The sequence below is a fragment of the Nicotiana tabacum genome, chromosome 11, assembly GCF_000715075.1.
Source record: "Nicotiana tabacum cultivar K326 chromosome 11, ASM71507v2, whole genome shotgun sequence".
Classification (NCBI taxonomy): domain Eukaryota; kingdom Viridiplantae; phylum Streptophyta; class Magnoliopsida; order Solanales; family Solanaceae; genus Nicotiana; species Nicotiana tabacum.
In genome coordinates this window covers 9,715,277-9,735,863 of record NC_134090.1, presented here as the reverse complement: position 1 = coordinate 9,735,863, position 20,587 = coordinate 9,715,277, and the positions used below count along the sequence as shown (strand labels likewise).

General features: G+C 33.4%; 1 protein-coding gene across 6 annotated transcripts; it reads right to left on the bottom strand.

Moving 5' to 3' along the window:
* Positions 1 to 11,931: 11,931 nt before the first annotated feature.
* On the bottom strand, positions 11,932 to 16,821 carry LOC107807198 (serine/threonine-protein kinase SAPK2-like). Of its 6 annotated transcripts, none has more exons than XM_075224752.1 (9): positions 16,419 to 16,789; positions 15,889 to 16,194; positions 15,197 to 15,298; positions 14,540 to 14,593; positions 14,349 to 14,441; positions 14,163 to 14,255; positions 13,875 to 13,979; positions 13,597 to 13,698; positions 11,932 to 12,414 (listed from the first exon to the last, which is right to left on the bottom strand). In XM_075224752.1, the coding sequence occupies exons 1-9, from the start codon at positions 16,536 to 16,538 to the stop codon at positions 12,124 to 12,126; spliced, it is 1,266 nt and encodes a 421-aa protein (XP_075080853.1). In that variant the 5' UTR covers positions 16,539 to 16,789; the 3' UTR covers positions 11,932 to 12,123. The 6 variants fall into 6 exon arrangements, with proteins under 6 accessions (XP_075080853.1, XP_075080856.1, XP_075080854.1 ...); XM_075224755.1 differs by having other exon boundaries at positions 15,889 to 16,144; positions 16,419 to 16,776; XM_075224753.1 differs by having other exon boundaries at positions 13,597 to 13,695; positions 16,419 to 16,773.
* Positions 16,822 to 20,587: the final 3,766 nt, after the last annotated feature.

The following is a 20,587-nucleotide window of genomic DNA, read 5'->3' as shown; positions in this document are numbered from 1 at the left end:
GAGAGGCACAATTAGTTGAAAACAAAGGAAGGATAGTCTGGAGACTAATCACAGAAAGAAATTTAAGGTTGCACTCTTTCTCATTATATTCCTCGATAGCACAGTTAGCCAGTTCCATTAGTAACTTAGCCTTGTCATTGAAATCCTGAGATGGTAATGGTCCAGGTAGTGATCCTCCATAAGTAGGCGCACCAAAAAAAACCAAAGAGAGATAGACATCACTGTCAAAATACTGCATCAAACAAGCCAACACTAGAGTGAGTGATGAAAACTAATCCAAATCATAGGACGAATATATAATAAGTAAATTCAAGCACAAGAACCATAAATTCAATACAGGTTTAATGCCAGAAGATAATTCCCAGATAGACTCACAACTTGTTTGGATGGTTGTTATGTATCGTTTCATAATGTCTCATACTTGTATTGTATTATTTTAATGTATACAATATTTAGATAGATTGTATTGTTTGCTGTCGTTTCATGATGTCAAACACCAACAACATTAAGAATAAACTTACAATATCATAAAGAAAAAGTAAGGTACAAGATAATATAAAAAGTTAGGGTAAAGAATAAAATAGTACTTATGAGAGAGAAAATAAGGTAACGACGAGACCACACCAAATCGAGTTTTCTATAAAGTGCCACTTTTGGTTGTTACGTAACGATGGATTTAATAGCCGAGGGTCTATTGGAATTAGTCTCTCTGCCCTTCCAGGGTAGAGGTAAGGCTGTATACATCCTACCCTCCCCATACCCCACTTGTGGAATTGTACTGAGTGATTGTTGTTGTTGTTATGTAACGATGGATTTAATGATACGATACAATAAAATTTAAGCAACAATCAAAATAAACATTGTATTTAAAGTAACAATACGATACAATACAATACAATAGGTAACAACCATCCAAACAAGCTATCAGATAAACATCTAAGGGAAACAGGTTTAAATAAGTTTGTTTAAGAAATTTGAACTAACAACATGAAATTATTACTCCCTCTATTTCAATTTAGATGACACACTTTCCATATTAGCCCATTCCAAAAAGAATTACACATTTCTACAATTGAAAATAATTCAACTTTAAATTCTTCATTTAACCCATTTTATCCTTAATGAGAAGCTTTTATAACCATACAAATATCATAACCCCACAAAACTTTTACCCCTTAATAATGTGTTTGGCTTCTCCAATCCTAGAAGCACTTTTTTTTTCTTCAAAAAAAGTATTTTTTTTTCAAAGTTGAAGTGTTTGGCCAAGATTTTGGAAGAAAAAAAGTACTTTTGAGGAGAAGCACAAACAGTTTTGGAGAAGCAGAAAAAAACAGTTTCTCTCCAAAAGCACTTTTTTAAAAGCACTTTTGAGAAAAATACACTTAGAAGCAGTTTTTAAAAGCTTGGCCAAACACTAATTGTTGCTCAGGAGTGTTTTTCAAATTAATTAGCCAAATACAAATTACTTCTCATCAAAAGTAATTTTGAGAAAAGTACTTGTGAAAAAAGTACTTCTCAAAATAAGCTGGTTTTTGCAGCTTGGCCAAACAGGCTATAAGTTTACTGTTAGGGATATATTAGATATGCCTTAGATCCAATCTCATGTTTGATGATTTGAACATATTTTTTATGAATGTTATTTCATATAAAATATCTATGGCATTTGATATTCTTTTATTATTATTATTATTGTTAATTGCTTGATTAATTTGATAAGGTCCTTGATTAAATTTGAGACTTGTCATCGTGATTGAGATCATGATAATGAGAGTGACGTTTCTTATAATTTAATCTAAATTTTGTTCTTGATCATATGATTATTAATTTAGACACTAATAATCCAGTTAGATCAATACCTATATGATTATCTTTGTGGGATCAAAATTAGTTGATCTCATTAACTAAATCACATAGATAGATGATGCATATAGAGATATGATCATTGAACCGACTCATTGGATAATTCCTAATGGTTAGAATTACCATAAACTGTCAATGGGATATTCTCAGAAAAAATGTGATGTAAGAGCTTCCTTTGACCTGATATCATCATAGTAATTGACAAGTTATTTATTGTACTTTGATGCTAGACACCTATGGCTCTACGACGATAGCTGAAAGGATATTGGGTATGATTAAATACTTGAAGAATTAGTGATTGATCAAGATGGAATCTATCAACTCTTGGTAATGAGTTTAAGCTCCATGTTGTCATGAATTATAACCGACCAAATTAAGACCTTGGCCAGGGCGATTGAATGAAAGAAGAAAAGAATTTCTTAGGTCATTCAATGGTCGATTATATATGATATGAACACATAGTTGGTCGCCTATTAGGATTTGACAGTTAAATCATATCCTAGGGTGACCCAGAGCTATAAGGACATAAGGAATTAATACACTATTGTTCTACGGGTTCATGAGAGTATATTGTATACTTCATGCCATCCGGTCGTTAAGGAGTGTTGCTAGACGCCACCCTTGATTAGTATATTGATGTGATCAATTTACTACCGGCTTAGTATTGAACCTATGGGGTCGCACACTAACGAGTGTTCTAATCTTTGCTAGAGGATTAATTACTTTATTATTTGATAATTAAATTAAAGAATTTAATTAGTCAAATAAATTAATTTATTAGTCCAAATGAAATATTAGTATATCCTTTGCTAGCACAGATGGCATAATTAATATTGTAAACAAATTGAAGCTTTCTATTTAGAATAGAAAATTGAATTGTATCTCTTGATTATAATATATATGTGATATATATTAATATTGATTTATATGTAGGTGATAACTAGGAATTATGATGCATTTTACACTCCTTCATGCTTAAGTTTTGATTAGAAATGTGTACAAAATAGTCCCAAAAGGCCTAACGTGAATTGAATTATTTAGCTAGCTGCCGTATACCCATTTGGAATGGGATTCAAATTTTTTCCAAATGAAAAAGGTTGCATAATTCCAACGTTTGGAATGGACTTTACGAAGGAAAAAATTAATATTTGTGACTTTTCCTTATCTACCTATTGGAAAATTATTACAAACGTTTGGAATGGACTTTACGAAGGAAAAAATTAACGTTTGTGACTTTTCCTTATCTACCTATTGGAAAAGTATTACAAAAGTGATACATATATGCGCGCGCACACACACACACACACACACACACATATATATATATATATATATATATGGTGAAAAAAACTAAGCTCTGATACCACTGTTGGATTGCATAGGGTGTTCGCACTATCGAAAAAAATTTCAAACAAGATTCTCTTCACCAGGTATGTCTTAGATCCGATCTTTGATATGTAAATAAATTTTAAACACGAAAAGTTCTACCGAGGATTGCTATTATCTTCCGCTGCGTATTATGAACACCTCTATGCAATCCAACATTTACCACAAGTGTCAATAGTCTTTTTTTTTCCTTAAATTCCGTGCCGAATCAAACTAACTTATCTAAATTAAAACGGAGGAAATATTTAATGGCAATTTGAAATAGCAAAAGAAAAACTTACATGGGTATGACAAATCTGAGGGTTCAATCGAATAGGGGTTAGATACTCCTCCCGTGAGGCATTTTCCTTGTGCTGCAAGTTTTTCTCGGTGCTCCAACTGTGACTGTTTCAATCCCTTGCCTCGAACAAAATTCTCTTATTGTCTTGTCGAATGCATCTATTACTCTCTTTGCTACCTCATTTCCCAGTTCGAAACAAATTTCTCTTTCTCTCTGTTTCTTTGATTTCAAGTATTTTTCCTACTTATTCTCCTCCTCTTTTGATGGTAAAAGTGATTTTACCCTCATCTCCTCGAACGAATAGTGTTCTCTTTCCCATAATTTCTTATCTAAAAGTTCTTCTTCCGATTTGGGATAATTGATTTGTATTTGCTTCTTTTGGGACTCAGTTAAATTTGCAAGACAACATGCTCTTAGGTTGATGCTTTCTGAATTGTTTCCAAGGAATACTTCTATCATGTTCCGCCTTTTCTTCCTCTTTTTTCCCCTGCTTCTCCACCTCCTCAGGTGGTGTCAAACAACTAATTTTCTTCCTTGGATCCGACGATTCTTCCATTTTTGTTAATTCGACGCAATATCAAGTATCAACCAAACCCAATATTTATAGGTTGATGTGATGAAGCTAAACCCTTTTTAGTTGGATTGGGATTTGGGTAGGCTCAGGAGACGGAAATAACAGAGTTGTATATGAATTACAATATTTATAGGAAACTTGATTATATTTCCATCTTTTTTGTTGAATTTAAGGTTAAAATAATAATATAATATAATATAATAGAAAGAATATGAGGGGCATTTGTATCTATATCCGCTTTTTGTGTCACGTTTTAACTTGTGCCCACTTTACAAAAAAAATTACAAGTGTACCCGTTTTTTCGCATAACTTCAGCATACGAGGCTGAAGTAGCAAAGACAATTACGCAAAACTTCAGCATTCTAGTAGACGGGCCTGACGTAGCAAGTGTGCTGAAGTTTTTGTTTTGTAAGAGCTGGAGTTTTTGTTTTGTAACTCGCGAAGTATTTGTTTTTGTAACTGGCGAACTTCAGCTGAAGTTTTTTTTTGTAACTGGCAAAGTTTTTATTTTGTAATTGTCGAAGTTATTTAGTTCATTTGTAAAAACTTTAGCACTATTTATGTTTGTTTGGGATTTTGGTCATTTGTATTTTATTTGTAATTATGTAACAAGAAAAGAAAACGAGAGTATGCACAAATCTAATAACTCATTATCATTCACTGATCAATAAAGTTATCAATTTCAACAAAAATCTTGCAACTGAAACTATCGTGCCTCTAAACTAATTGGTTACATCAACAAGTAACATAGTCTAAATTTAATATGACATAGCTTTGAAAGAAGAAAAAAGGGAATGATAATACAATGGTCAAAATACAGATGACCAAGATCCCAAACAAACATATACACTAAGAATCTACTCATTTAATATAGCTACAGCTAGTTATTTAGTTCATTTGTAATTATTTATAATTTGTTTTTAAATAATCTGATAAATATATTTTTGGCAATCATCCCATGAACTGAAGTTCCATAGCAGCACCAACAGCAGCAGCAACAGAAGAAGAAGAAGAAAACGAAGGAGGATAAAGAGGAGGAGAAAAAGGGCTGAAGTTATTTAAAAAGTGGATACAAGTTAAAAGTTTTTAAAAAATGGGTATAGGTTAAATGGAGGCGACCAAATTGGGCGCCCCGTGCAATTTTTACGAATTACGACCCTTGTCACTTGGCCTAACAGCCCAACCGAAAATGGCCCAAATTTGAAGCTTTTACCTTATTTACCAAACATACATAACTTGAAAGAAACTTTTCAGCCTTTAGCCCATTATTAAAGACACAATTCTAGGGTTTTTATTATTTTCTTCTTTCTTTATTCCCAGCATACCAAGTTCTCTCTCACCGTCTATCGCTTCTTCCTTTCTACTCCACATAGATCCCTCATCCTCTCTTAACCTAGCCCCCGCTATTCCCCCTCCCCTACCCCCTACGCAGTTCTGCCATCAATAGCTCGAAGAAGGCTCGGGCTCCTACTCCGTCGTCCATGGTGGAAAGAAGAAGAATATTGAAGCTTTTTGAAAGAAAATGAAAATACACACAAATATGAAAATAAATAGCTCTCAAACTTGATTTGCACAAAAAAATAACCACTAATTTTGGAAGATTTTGAAGTTTGAAGTTCTGGTCAATATTATTATGATCTTGAAGTCTCAAATCTGAAATTGGTCGTATCTTATCTGTACGTTGAATTCCGAATCGTTGGCGCAAAATTGTTAACCTATTGACGAGTTGAATCATCCAATACCTTCTACTACAACTCGAGGCTTGGATAAAAAATCATAACTATGTAGCAGTTTATATCAACATTGTATAATAATGTATAATTGTGTATATGGATATACAAACACCTCTTATACACTATTATACATGTTTATACAAGTTAATACATTATTTACAGTAAGTGTAATGTTGGACATTCTATGTTTTCTAATGAAAATATTGTATAAGTGGTGTTTAAATACACTTATACAGTATTGTATAATTGTGTATAAATATGTATATTTGTGTATAATATTGTATAATTATATATTTTTTCAGTTTATAGGGATGTATATATATTGTCAGTGTGTAAGAGGCCTCTACGGAAGTTTGACACTTCCTTCTCTTCTTCTTTTTCGTGTATGTGATGTATGAAAAAAAATTGTACGTGTTGGAGGGATTCTACAATTCATTACCAAGTTTTTATTTTCTTTTATCCTGTTGAATTGCTTTAGCAATTGCACATAAAAGTATTTGAATTTCTTGTCTTCAGATAATATGTATTATTCAGAATTTTTGAATTGCGTTGTAGCTGATTCACATTTTTTTTCAAATGCTTAATAATCAAAGGAAATCAAGAGAATGAAAACAACTGGTTGTACAAAGAGGTAGCAATAACCGTAGTTGATTGTGTGAAATAAGCTGTCTTTCGGGAATTAGCCTATTATTTTTGGGCTATAAATTTGCAAAATGATATCTAGGCTATTATGTTGCAAGTCAAGTGTGTGAGTTGTATTTGTGCGCACGTGATTTTTGCTTCACGAAAACTACTCCAAAAGAAATAAAAAATAAAACAAAATTCTCTTGGTGTACAATTTTTAAGATTTGCGTGGCATTTTTGATAATTAATTCTCTTGGTGTACAATTTTTAAGATTTGCGTGGCATTTTCGATAATTATTTGTATTTTGTCCGTAAATGTTTACCTTGTTGTAGTTAATTGAAAAAAAAACATGTTGCATGCATATTTAGGATTTAATCATGCATTTAGGAATTAATTAAACCATCATTTGGCTCTAAAAGGAAAATCACAAAAATATGTGTTTTATTCTATTTGTTGTCATTGTGTGATTTTATTTTAAGGTTTTAATTTGTGTGTTAATTGTTGTAAGTGTTAATTAATATTTGTGTAGTTTTATTTTTGATTTTACAATTTAATTAGGAATTGTGTTTAAATTAAATTAAAGAAGGAAAAGGAAAAGAGTTCAAAAAATGAAGAAAATTCGGACTGGGCCAGTTTTTAAAAGAGAGTTCAGGCCCAAAAGTCACACGCCCTACCCGGCCCAGGTCTGTCAACCCAAAGACCACCAAACGACGTAGTATAGGGCAAGAGCTACGTCGTTTTGATGGTGCCCGGTGTAGTTAATCTCAGATAACCTCAAACGACGCCGCATTGGAGTCTCAAATATGATTGAAACGACGCCGTTTCAGGCATGTCAATCTAAACCATCCATCTCCATTGATCCAACGGTCCCAAGCTTCCCTCACAACCCGGTCCATTTCGACCCGGGTTGACCCAGTCTTTGAATGAGACCAAACGATGTCGTCCCCTTTAAGTGAATTGATCCAGGCCGTGGATCGTGATTGATCCAACGGTCAAGATCAAACCACCCCTCCCCTATATAAACTTAATATCCTACCCCAGCCCCCCCAAACCAAACACCCCCCTTTTGCCCTGTTCATCATCGTCTCAAAGACGAAGCCCTTCCCCCAAACTCTGGCCGCCATAGCTCCCCTTCACCTGAAACCTGGCGGCAACTACGCCGCCGACCACCTCCTTAACACCATAGATCCACCTTAACACCCTGGTTATGAATCCACTACTCCCTTGGCTCGAATCAATCCTCATCTTCTCGAATCTTCATTTGAAGATTCGAGCCAAAACCCAATCCATGCCAAACCACCCCAAATTCATACCAGTTACTCCCCTGACCTCACTTGTAACCAAAACCAAGCTTGGTTTGGTTCGAATCTAACCAGAAACCTTCAAGCCCCAAATCGACTGTATGAACCCTAGAAATCTAGAACCTTGGGGTCTGTCCAATTAAATGAAGGGTTGGGGTCTAATAGACCTTAATCGAGGTGTTCTCAGTTGAGAACACTTCGATTAAAGTCCGTTCGACCTCAAAAAAGGGTACGAGTCAGAGTTCAAGTCAAGATTGTCTAGTGTCCGAGTTCTTGAGGTATTTGTCTTTTCCTGTTGGTTTCGTTTTGTATCTGCTTATCTGTTTAGTTTAGTTTTTTTGGTTTTTCAATTTCTTTTGTCGATTGTCCAGTTCCTCTCCCTCAGACCTTTTATTTGGTCGAATTTGTTTCTATTCGTTGTTAATTATAGGCTGTGTAGTCGATTCGAATAAATTCATCGATTAGTTTAGCTTTATTATAAATCCTTGTTCTTTTCATTGCTACTTGAATGACCTGATTATCTATTTCTGAGTAATTACTGCCAATTGTTGTAGGCAATCGTTTAATCAGTTATCATCGATTAAGTCTAGTTTTATTAGTAGTTTCGCAAAATGATTTAAGGTCGAATGTTGTGTGTGCTTGATCTATGGACATTTAGCTTTAGGGCATTATCAATAAGCTGACAATGAACCTGCATTCATGTTACCTGCATTCCTGCTCATTTTTTGTTTAATTTCAATTTCAGTTATAATGATTCTGTTGAGTTCTATGATGTGATTCAAATTCAGTCCATGAGATTCAAGGGGAACTCAACCTTAATCATTCAGTTTGTTAAGAGAATTGGTTATAGCTGTTGATCAAATTAGTTTTGGCTAATTGCTAGTTAAACAGATTTCAGAATTAAGGTTTTAATACAGTTAAATAATTGTATTAGGAGGCAGTAATATTAAGGGATTTTCAGGGATGATTTAGGAATGAAATAGTTAGGATAATATTTTAGTATTAGTGCTTTATTAGTGGGGTATTAATTAATATACTAATGGGGAACAAAGGGGAATGGGGGGCTGAAATTAAGGAAAAGCTTCCTTAGTGGAATTTAAAGTGAAAAATCAAATTTTTAGTGGAAAATTCTGATTTGAATAAGGAAAAGGGGTCGGGCACTAAGTTTGAAAGGGGGAAGGTTGTATAAAAAGGGGATTGGGGACTGAATTATAAGAGAGGGAGAGAGAGAGAGAGAGAGAGAGAGTCAGATTTTGAGAAAGAGAACTAAGAAAAAAGAGGGAAGAAGACTGAAAAGCTATCTTCTGAATAATACTAGAGATGAATTTTGGAGAGTTTAAGAGTGAATGAAAGCTGAACTTTGAAGAAAAAGAAAACATTCACAGTTCAAGTTAAAGACCTGTTGGATTTAATCATCAAAATTCAGTAATTTTAGAGTTGAATAGGCTGAATTTTAAACACCTAAAAGAGAAAGTTAAAAGAGAGGGTTGAGAGATAAAACAAAACTGAAAAGTGAAGTCTTTCTTCCACTGTTAAAAATCAGTGCCAGTTTGCTACTATATCCTTGAAGCTTCAAGCTTCTTTTCTTTGAGTCTTTGAAAACTAGAAAATCTACTGTTCTATCGCATTTCAGAATACATTCTGTTTCTGCATGTGATTGCTGGTGGTATTTCTGGTTTTATTCCTGAGTTTCTGGTATATCTGTGTTGCTGCCTTGTATTTCTTAAATTGCAACTGGATTTCTGGGTTTATTGCTGGGTTTTTAATCTCCTGGTTACTGGTTGTTGTTGCTGTTGTTGCACTGTTACTGCCCTGCTAATATCTCACCTTCCTTTTCTTTTATTTCAATATTAGGTACACTTTCGAATCAATACTGATGTGGCTATGAGATGTGAAAGTAAAAATGAAATGCTAGGGTGTTTTTGATAAATTACTGTTGTAATTATAGTTTAATAAGATGTGTATTTATAAGTTTAGTTTTATAGCTCAACTGGAATGCATGACGTAGTCTTGTATTTAACAGGAACTGTTTGGTTTTTAAACTATAGTTTGTAGTTGTCAGCTACAGATTCCATGTAGTTAAACCTGTAATTTGTAGAATGAACAAATCAGTTAAGGGATTAATTGCCATATTTCATCTTTAGCTTTCTTGGGTATTTGAAGCAGATTTTAAATAGGCAGTGTTTGATTCCGTTAGGAAGCATATAGGCCAATATTTGAATCCATGTTGATAACATTTCTTAACCTTTAATTCCAACAGTTTAAATCAATTTTAGGAATGCTAGTTTAAATCAATTTGGAGAATGGTTAGTTTTGAATATCTTGACAACTTTGTATGCACTTCGTAATTTCAGCTTTAGTAGTTTATTTAAAGAATAAAAGCACGAAACATTTCTCCATTTTTACGAATTCGAGTGTAAATATTTAAAGAATAAAAGCACGAAACATTTCTCCATTTTTACGAATTCGAGTGTAAATTACCGTTATCATCTACTGTAATCAAATAACTACTTGTCAAAGCATGTAATTAATAAGGACTTTTCTAGTTTCTTTTAGAGACGAACTTAATAGAAATGTAGTCATTTTAGGATTGCCCTTTAAATAAAAAAATAAAAAAAAGACGAGCCTCGCCAAATAAAACGCAAGCTGCGGGGCCCTCAATAAATGGTTAATAATTAATTAGACTTCGGATGGGCCGTTGTAGCAAGATTTCACGGCCTTCTCAAAAAATAATAATGTGCTATTCGCTTTAGGTGAGTCTTTTAATAATTTATTTTCTTAAACACGGGTGTACATTGATGTGACCCAAATCCAAATCTCAACGAAGTCGAAGTGTGTCGACGACCACGGGTGCATTGATTGTGACGTGGTACGAGATACATTTTCACAACGTTGCAATTCATTTATAAAATAATAATAATAATAAGAGCAGTTTAGGAATTAAAATTTGCACATAGGTTCAACATGTATTAAAATCAGATAAATAAGCCGAATATGACAGTTGAGCGACCGTGCTAGAACCACGGAACTCGGGAATGCCTAACACCTTCTCCTGGATTAACAGAATCACTTACTTGGATTTCTGGTTCGCAGACTGTAATACAGAGTCAATCTTTTCCTCGATTCGGGATTCAACCGGTGACTTGGGACACCATAAATCTCCTAAGTGGCGACTCTGAAATAAATAAATAAATCCCGTTTCGATTGTCCTTTAATTGGAAAAAACTCCCTTCCGCGTCCCTCTGCGGGGCGTAGGTAAAAAGGAGGTGTGACAGTATTTATGTGAAATTATCCCAATAATTTGCATCCTCTAAGTTTGCATTAAAAATTAAATTTATCCTCCAACTTTAAACAATAGTCATTCTTAACTTTTTAAAATGCCTATTTTACCTCTACAACTTTTATCTCTTTTTTTTTTGATTTTTTTTTAAAATAGGCATTTTAATTTATTTTTTTAAAATTTTCTTATCTGCTTCAACTTACCGAGGACATAACTCTCAATAGTAAGGTGTGGAGGTTGCAAATTTTTTGAATTTATTTTCATCGTTCCTTGAGCTGAGGGTCTATCGAAAACAACTTCTCTACCTTTACAAAGTAGGAGTAAAGTCTGCGAACGCAGTACCCTCCCTAGACACTATTTATGGAATTACACTGGATTTTTTGTTGTTGTGGTTGTTAAAGTTTTTAATCTATATTATGGATTTACTTATAGACAAATACATATTAATTTTGATACAACAAAAGAATGAGAAGTAATTTTCAAGCATATAAGTTACTAACGTTTAATAATGAGCAAAAGAAGTTGTTTTCCAGTATCATTAATTTTATTGATAACAATCAAAATTCACTATATTTATAACATTGAGAATAAAAGAAAGTGAGAACTTTGTAAATTATGCAATGCATATAATAAAAGGGTTAAAAAAATAAAGGAAAATTTTATAACAAATTCATAAAAACAAGTTCGGGGTGGTAATAAGACCGCCGCAAAATAAAGGTGTTTAACTGGGATTTCAAGACTAATTCAAGGTGGACTTATTCCTTTTCTCTTTAATTTACTCATGGTTCTTGCACTAATCAATATCAAAAGTTGCAGGCATTAACAAACAAATTTTTTATGCATTTTATTAGTATAATACGTCAGAGCTTATCAAATCATAACATTCCTAATATCAAAATAACAAAGTACTTATGTTTCATAACATAATTAACAACAACTTGTAGAATTTATTTACAATTACAAAAAGAGTTATATGGAACACAAAGGTCATATATGATAGTAAATACTTACAGCCAACCAGCATTTTCCTTAGCAAGACAGAGGTAGTTCGATGCACAAAGCTCATGCTTTAAGCAAATCGCACTCATAATGCACAGACAAAATCTCCACTTGTATCTATCTCATCATCTATATCAGCATCAATATCTAAGTCATCAAGATCAATGCTACTACTTCCCTTAACAAATAAATTACCATCTTTGAGCCCCTCTCCTGGTTTTCTTGCCTCTTGAATTATAGCCAACACTTCTTCAATACTTTGAGATGGTTCATTTTCTTCATTTGTTTGTAAACTAGCTTCCTCTCCTTCCATAAATTCTATAGGCAAGTTCTTTACAAACCAAGGATGCTTTTTAATCTCTTCCATAGTTATTCTCTACATATACAATATTATACAATTAGCTGATTTTCAACCAAGAAAAAAAAAAGATTTACCTAAGTTGCTCAGACTCTAAAAAAATGATGTCGGGTGCGTGTCAGATCCTCCAAAAGTAGTGTATTTTTGGAGGATCTGACACGGGTGCACCAACATTTTGAGTCCATGCAACATAGGGATTTACAAATTTAAAGTGAAAATGAATAAGTACCCCCCTAACCTATACCCGTATTCCCAACTACACACTTTTTCTTTGCGGGAATCCTATTAGCCCCCTAAACTTATTTTATATGGAATTATTTGCACCCTTAACGCTGACGTGACAGAGTGTGTGTATTTCACTCTCCCAAAGGAGAGTGAGAAGCAAGAAAAAATGATTTTCAAATTATTTTTTATTCTTTTTTACCATTTTTTCTTACTTTTTTTCCTTTTCCTTTTCCTTCTCCTTTTTCTTATTCTTTTTTCTTTTACTTTTTTTTTTCGTTTCTTCTCTAATTTCGGCGGATATTCATTCACCGACAACTTTGTCTAACCGTTTTCCTTCCATTTTTTCTTTTCACACACAAATTAAACTCTCAAAAAGATCTATTCATAAGCAAAGCAAAATACACTCAGATTTGGGGGGAAAAATTCATCATCGGAAAAGCTTCCCACGCCGAAAAAAATGATGTATTGAAATTTTAACTGAAAAAAGTTTTCTCAGCTTATATTCGTTTTTATTTCTTTTGCACTTCCTCCCATACATAAATTACACTTTCAAGAAAAATTATATATATAAAAAACAAAACACACTTAAATCGGGATAAAAATTTGTTGCCGGAAAAAAACATTCGCCGGAAACAATGGTGTTTGTGAAATTCCGACGAGCACCATTTTATGCCACTGGTGACCAAAACAAAAAGAAAGAGAATGAAATAACCAAAAAAATGAGAATAATAAGAAATAAGAAAAAAGGATAAGTAAAAGAAGAAAGAATAAAAAAAGTACTAAAAATACATGTGGGGCGCGTGTAGCTCACCACTTTCCCATAGTTTGGTTGTCAGTGTTAAGGGGTGCAAATAATTCCATTTAAAATAAGTTTAGGGAAGTAATAGAATTCCCACAAAGAAATAGTGTGTAGTTGAGAATCGGGATATAGGTCGGGGGTACTTACGCATTTTCCCTGAAAATGAAACTACAAACCTTCTCAGGGTCAGCTACAAATATTTGAGATAAAAGATGCTTACACTCCTTTGAAACTCGAACGTAAGAAGGGATTGAATATTGAACACTCAATATCCTCTGCTACAAACCAATATTGCACGAGAATTCAGTTATAGCGAGTAAAGATCAATGATCGAAAAGGGCAGCCTGGTGCGTGAAGTATCAGTGGTATGATATAAGCAACCTCTTCTGATGCAAGCATCAGTGGCTGATTCCATGTGAAATTAACGTGTTTTTAAAAGTGAATCATAACTTACAGTTAAGGTTTTCCTGAAATTTCTTGGATCATCAGGATCTTCAAAGGGATAAGCACCAACCAGCATCACATATAATGTAACCCCACAAGACCAAACATCTGCTGTCTTTACTTCCAAAATGATGACATGTAAACCATGATGTTTAGATCAATAAATCAATGAGTCAATTGAAGTAAGAATTTTTACACTATTTATCTAATTTAACGTGTTATAGCCTGATCTTGTCAAATTATTATGTACTGTCAGTGCACAAAACTTAAACTCATAATTAAAAGATCAGTATCGTACCTTCCCATCATATTCTTTTCTTGATAAGACTTCTGGTGCGATATAAGCTGGAGTTCCTACTGTAGATTTGGGTTGAGAATGCAAGACTGATGACTAAACAATGAAATAATACAACAGTCAGAAGACAGAAGCTGTTTTGCAAAATAATCCAATTCCATCATAGGATATAAAGAGTTCATATTTTGCCTTAGAGTAGCCAAAATCACATATTTTAAGACGCGGTGTTGAGCTCCCATCTAAGAGCGTATTTTCAAGTTTGAGATCTCTATGACATATTTGCTGCATTTCAAGAACATATTTGTACATTACAATGTCATAATCCAGGAGTAAATTTGCAAAAACCAATTCAATTAAACTAAACAGAGGTCTCAGTTTACCATTGAGTGACAGTAACTGACTCCTGATATAAGCTGTTGAAAGAAAAATCTTGCCTGAAAAAATAACCACAAGTAGGACAGATTGCTCAAACTTCCAATGAGGAGAGGATCTAATTTGATTACTTATACAATTACCTAAGTTGTTCGGACTCTGGTGAGGGTGTTCGATACGGGTGCGGATATGGAGGCCGGATCTTTTATAATTTAAATTTTAAGATTCAGGTGTATGGATCCAGGTACGGATACGGGTGCTGAGATTCATATATTTAAAAATAGATTTATAGAAAATGTCTAAATTAGAGACATTATGTGGATAACTTACAATGCATTCCTAGGAGGAGAAAATATTGATCAATAGTGGATCTGAGAAGGAGATAAAGAAAAAAGACTGACACAGAAATATATGTACATATATATTTCATTTTCTTCTATTTTATCCTATCTTTTGTTCTGATTTCAGAAATCACTATATTTATCCCGAATTTCTCAGTTGATTTTGGTCAAAGTACCCAAAATCGATTGACAAGATCCGTACGGATCCCACACCCACACTCACACCGTGTCGACACGGGTGCAACACCGAAAGTGAAGAGTCCAAGCAAGTTAGACAATTACAACTATTAAAATGTGAACAAAAATCTAATATTTTTATGTTACCTCATCTTCACTGAATCTACCAGCATTACAAATTCTTTCAAAAAGCTCTCCTCCTGCAGCATATTCCATTACTATGGCTAAATGAGTTGGGGTAAGAAATACCTGCACAATATTGAAAAATCTTGTAACTTAAACTGGACAAAAGGGAACGTCAGTTTCTAATAACTATAACCAGCTTTTCGACCAAGTTTACCACTTGTCTACTCTTCTACCTCACTTTTAGGTAATTGTTAACTTAAAAAAAAACTATTTCATTAAATGCTAAAAGGATATTTTTTTAATGCGGAAATAAAAGTGTGCTCTGTAACAGCATAAAATTTTAGATAAGATGATCGCTACAATTCAATAAAGTATCAGCACATACAAAGGTCTTGGATTCAACACTTACCGTTACAACAACAACAACCCAGTAAAATGAGAGGGTAGAGCGTACACAGACCTTACCCCTCCCCGGAGGAGTAGAAAGACTGTTTCCAAAGACTCTCAGCTCAAAAACTTATATCGTTACCAATTACCAAAAACGAATCTTATGTGTTTCAGCCCATGAAAATGAATCAGGTACGCATGTGAGAGAACTTGTTAAAGATATATAGTTAAGTCAATAAAAGTCTCTGCTCTCTAATTATTAAAATTTTAGATGAGATGTTAGGCACAATTCAACAGGCATCACTACTCTTACAATGATGCATTACCTCCTTGAATTTAATGATATTGGGATGTCTCAAGGACCTATGATTCACGATTTCTCTCTGGACATGCTCATCAATCTGCATAGACAACCAAAATAAAGCAAAAAAGAGTAACAAAAATAAATCTTGTATTTGAACAAAAAAGAAGCATTCCTTAAAAGGCCCGGTGAAGTAAACTGATTGCCCCGATCTGAAATGATGGAAACGGGGACACCATGCAACCGAACAATCTCTCGAATATATATCTCTGCCAATCGCTCTGAAGAAAAAGTAGTACAGATAGGAATGAAGTGCACAGACTTGGTCAGCCTATCCACAATCACCCAACAAGACAGTAGGCAATTTATTCAGAAGATAGACACATACTCACCCCAGAACTAGAGTGTGGAACAAATGTTTGAAACCTCAAGGCTTATCCCACGTTTACACAAGTTTCGGGAAGGACCTCACCCCAAGGGTGTGATCTTAAAAGCCATATACATAAATATATGTCAATCAGAACAGAACATATATGAGAAAGAGATGAATCAAACCTTTTTGCATCTCTCAATAAACTTGACAGCATAAAGTTCACCTGTCCACTTATCTTTCACTAGCTTAGCAACACCAAAATTACCAGAACCAATTTCTTTCAGAATTTCATACCTTTCCATTCTATTTTAACTTGAATACCTCAAATGCATGAGTATTTGAAAAACACAGCTACATGAAGAGGGGGCTATTCAAGATTCGAGTGTGTGTGTGTATATATATATATATAGAAAATGCCCAAAGATGAAACTATCAGAAGGAAGAGCTGTGATTCCTAGAACATATGTGTACTACTACTGTATTTGACAGGAACAGCGAGAATGGTAAACACATGGCACCGTTCCAATGGTTTGACTTTTGAGTATTAGTACTATGTTTAAATTTATGCGTCTTGGTTTGAGTGACACATGGTTTGAGAAAGTAACAAAGATTTTTCAATCGTGTGGGTTTAAATTAAAGATGTGTATAATGTACTAAAATACTCTTGAATCTTGTGATTTATAATATGCCATGTGAAAAGTTCGAGTTAAAGAGTTACTAAATATAGTAAGAGTCATCTTTTTTAAAACAGACTAAATAGGAAAGCAAGACACACAAACTGAAATGAAAGGAGTATATGTTGAACCAACCAACACGGTTTAGTCACGTGCCTAAGACCAAGAAAGCGATATAAAAAAGAACACGGAAGATGTGATAGGACGAATGAAATCTCTCGAGGCCTCAACTTTATATCAGAGGACTCGAATACAAATTCTAGGATGGAGAGTCATTCTATTAATAGAAAGCGCTCTACATCTTTAGTGCCTGACTCGAGATGAATTCAGGTTAGACGTGCCAATAACTTTAAATAGCAAATAGTTAAACTAAAAAAACAAAGAAACGACATGAATATTTATAGATTAGTTTTGTTTGTTGGAGCTACATTTTATTTAGTGATAAAAATATTGCAAATTCTTTGCAATTATCTAAAATCTTTGCAAATTCTTGATATGGAACTCAAACTGGACCACGAATGTACACCTTGACCTTCAACCTCAAGTCTACAAGGGAAGGAGGAGAAGTTGAAATTCCGAGCTGTAAAGCAGAGAAAATTCCTACTTTTCTTTTCTTTACGCTTAAAGTTGCGACCCAACAATCAATAAAGTGGTGAAAATAAATACATAGAGACAAAATAATTTTTTCATCTGTTTTAGTCTTGAAGAGCAAAGTTGCACATATTTTTACTAGGTGAATAATAGCTAGTTCTGACAATATAGTCAAGTTCCCACAAACTGAAGGACACCACTCTTATAAAAAAAAGAATTCCTATATTTTGGAGGGGTCCCAAAATAGAAACCAACCATCTTGAAAAAAATAGTTGCCATCAGGAAAATCAATTTCTTTTATTTTTAAAAAATTTCCTCCTAATTTAGGAGGATCTGAAGCAGTGGCGAAACCATGAATTTTCTTAAGGGTGTTCAAACTTGAAAGAAGTGAAAAAATTCTCCCGCAAAGAGTATTCAATATATGTTATATATATACCTCTAAAACCTAATTTTTTAATAATATATAATTTTTCAACTAGGGTGGTCAGTTTACCCTTGATCTGTAGTGTTTCCACACTTTTTCTCCGGCATGATTCAAACACATAATCTAATGATCGTGGATGAAAATATTTTAACAACTGAGCAAGCCTTTGTCAAAAAAAATGAAATTCAAGATTGTGAATGAATGTTGAATGCAAAGTGAACGATGGGTAAGGCAACAAATATTGTATAAAGAGAGACTCATAATTATCAGCTTTGTCCTCGTGCTACTTTGTGGGCCTTAGGTCTACCCCCCCCCCCCCCTCTAAAAAAGTTTTGACAATTCATTGACTGACTTTTTTTATTAAGTTGTTAGCCATTTAAGGAGTTGGGAATTTGAGGAACAAGTTATAGTGCAAAAAAGTTGGAAAGTAAGAGTAACCATATCCTTAGAATTTCTGGGGTTGGGAAAGAATTATCCCTAACGTTCTGTCATCCATTATCTCTCCTACTAGTCCTATTTTTGGTTGAGTTTAACTTTTAAAAAACTAATTGAGTAAAGCAAAGAATTTTTGCAGTGCATTTAATTTTTATATAACGATTATGTGAAACTTTTTTATATACTATCAGGTCACTTATATATGTATATAAGATTTGAAAATTTTAAAAGAATACATACACCAAATTAATACGTAAGAAGTGGCACCAGCTATGTTCATCTCTCGTGGATGCGTTATTTTTTATAAAAAGAAAAGACAAAAACAACAAAAAAAACATAAGATTTAACTTCCAACATAATCTCACTTAAAGAGATGCATTCAATAATCATTGTATTGTATGATACTTTGAGCTTGTGTGCATACATATCTTAAATATTTTCAAAGAAGTATAATATTGCTATACATGATCCCGGGAACCCCTAAATACGCCCCTGAGTGGGTGGACTGCTATAACATGAATCAAATTGAAGCTTAAAATCTATTTAGCAACTACAAGAAACCAGATTAATTTTTAAAATTTAGGCCTTTTATGTTATGCATAATTTTAGATGTACTCTTCAATGTGCTTATCCATCAACTTCGTACATCCTAAAATATAAATAGCTAAACGCTGTTATTTTCACGTACTTTTACTTATCTGTCTTTTCGTTTTATAGGACATACCTTTTATATCACGTCTCTTCACAAAATAGAGAGTAATAGACAAAGAATTAATTTGTTGATAGTAATTGACGACAAAAAGTTGGTTGAGGTAAAACCAAAAGTTATGCAATTGTCACGACACCGTCAAACAAATGCGTATGTACTTGAAAAACAAATTTGGACACACAAAAAGTATGAAAACACTATAGATCCTCCTAAATTTTGAGAAATTTTTTTTATAAAATAATAATAATAATATTTTCCAAGTTAATTAAACATGAGATGTGTATGTGTATGTCCATGTATATTACTCCCCCCGTTTCAATTTAGATGAGGTAATTTGACTCAACAAAGAGTTTAACGAAAAAAAGAAGACTTTTGAAACTTGTGGTCTTAAAGCGTAAAACGACATTAAGGAAAGGATCGACCGATGTCGACCAGGAAGCAGTGAGATTTGTGGTCGGGCTGTCAACAACGACCGAGGTCGAGCGTCAAGGACAATAACGGCTAGTTTTTGTAATAGGATAGTAAAAAAAATTCTATTGAATATTCTCTGCACTTGTACTATTAGACTTTGTTAGGAGTGTGTCTCATGTAAATAGAAAAAGAGTCAGTAGTGTAGAACATGTAATATTCACTTGATAAGAATACTTTTTGAGAAGAAGATTCTCTCTCAAGCAAAAATATAAGCTTTACCTTTTCTTGAAGATTTTTCTCACATTATTCTATACTTTTGCATCAGATATGAGAATAGTTCAAACATTCTAGGATTTGTCTGTCATTCATTATTGTCAGAAGAAATAATCATCTTTTCCTTTCATTATTGGGTGAATCATTCTCCTTATTTACATAAATGTCATTTATTGCTTGATGTTCCTCTATTATTGCTAACATCTTTCAGAATATTAAATTTGTATTACTTTCAGTTTCTCACCGACTTTTTATCTTACGTTATCCATGCTATCAAGTTATAAATCTAGAGATATTATCATTAAATAAATTTAACCTCTCATTACATAAAATTAAATAGTTTAACCGAAAGTTTATATTTTTTGGTCAAATAGGGGTATTTTAGGAAATTGGGGTTATTTGTACCTCCATGAACACATGTCGTCTATCCAGTTTCAAAAGTCCATGTAATTATTTTGTTTGGTCTCTTTAGCTTACTTTGTGGTTGCCACGTGTATATTTGATAGCTGCTACTAAATACGTCCTGTAGCAAACAAAAAACGTACTTATGCATACTCAGAAGGAACGCAATGAGTAACTGGTATGGATAATTGGTCACTCCAAAATATTTTAAATTATTAGTTGTAAATAATTGTTGGTAAATTATAAGTAATTACAGTTGAAAAATAAGATAGAAAAAAATAAATAAATATTCTTCAGACTGAGACGCGGATATCTCGCTCTTTTTAAGGAGATTCAAGTACATTGTGGTAGCTGGTAGTATATTCACCGGTCCAACAGTAATATTCTTGACTTGTTCCCTCCAGGATACAACAACCCGACAATATCGTATGA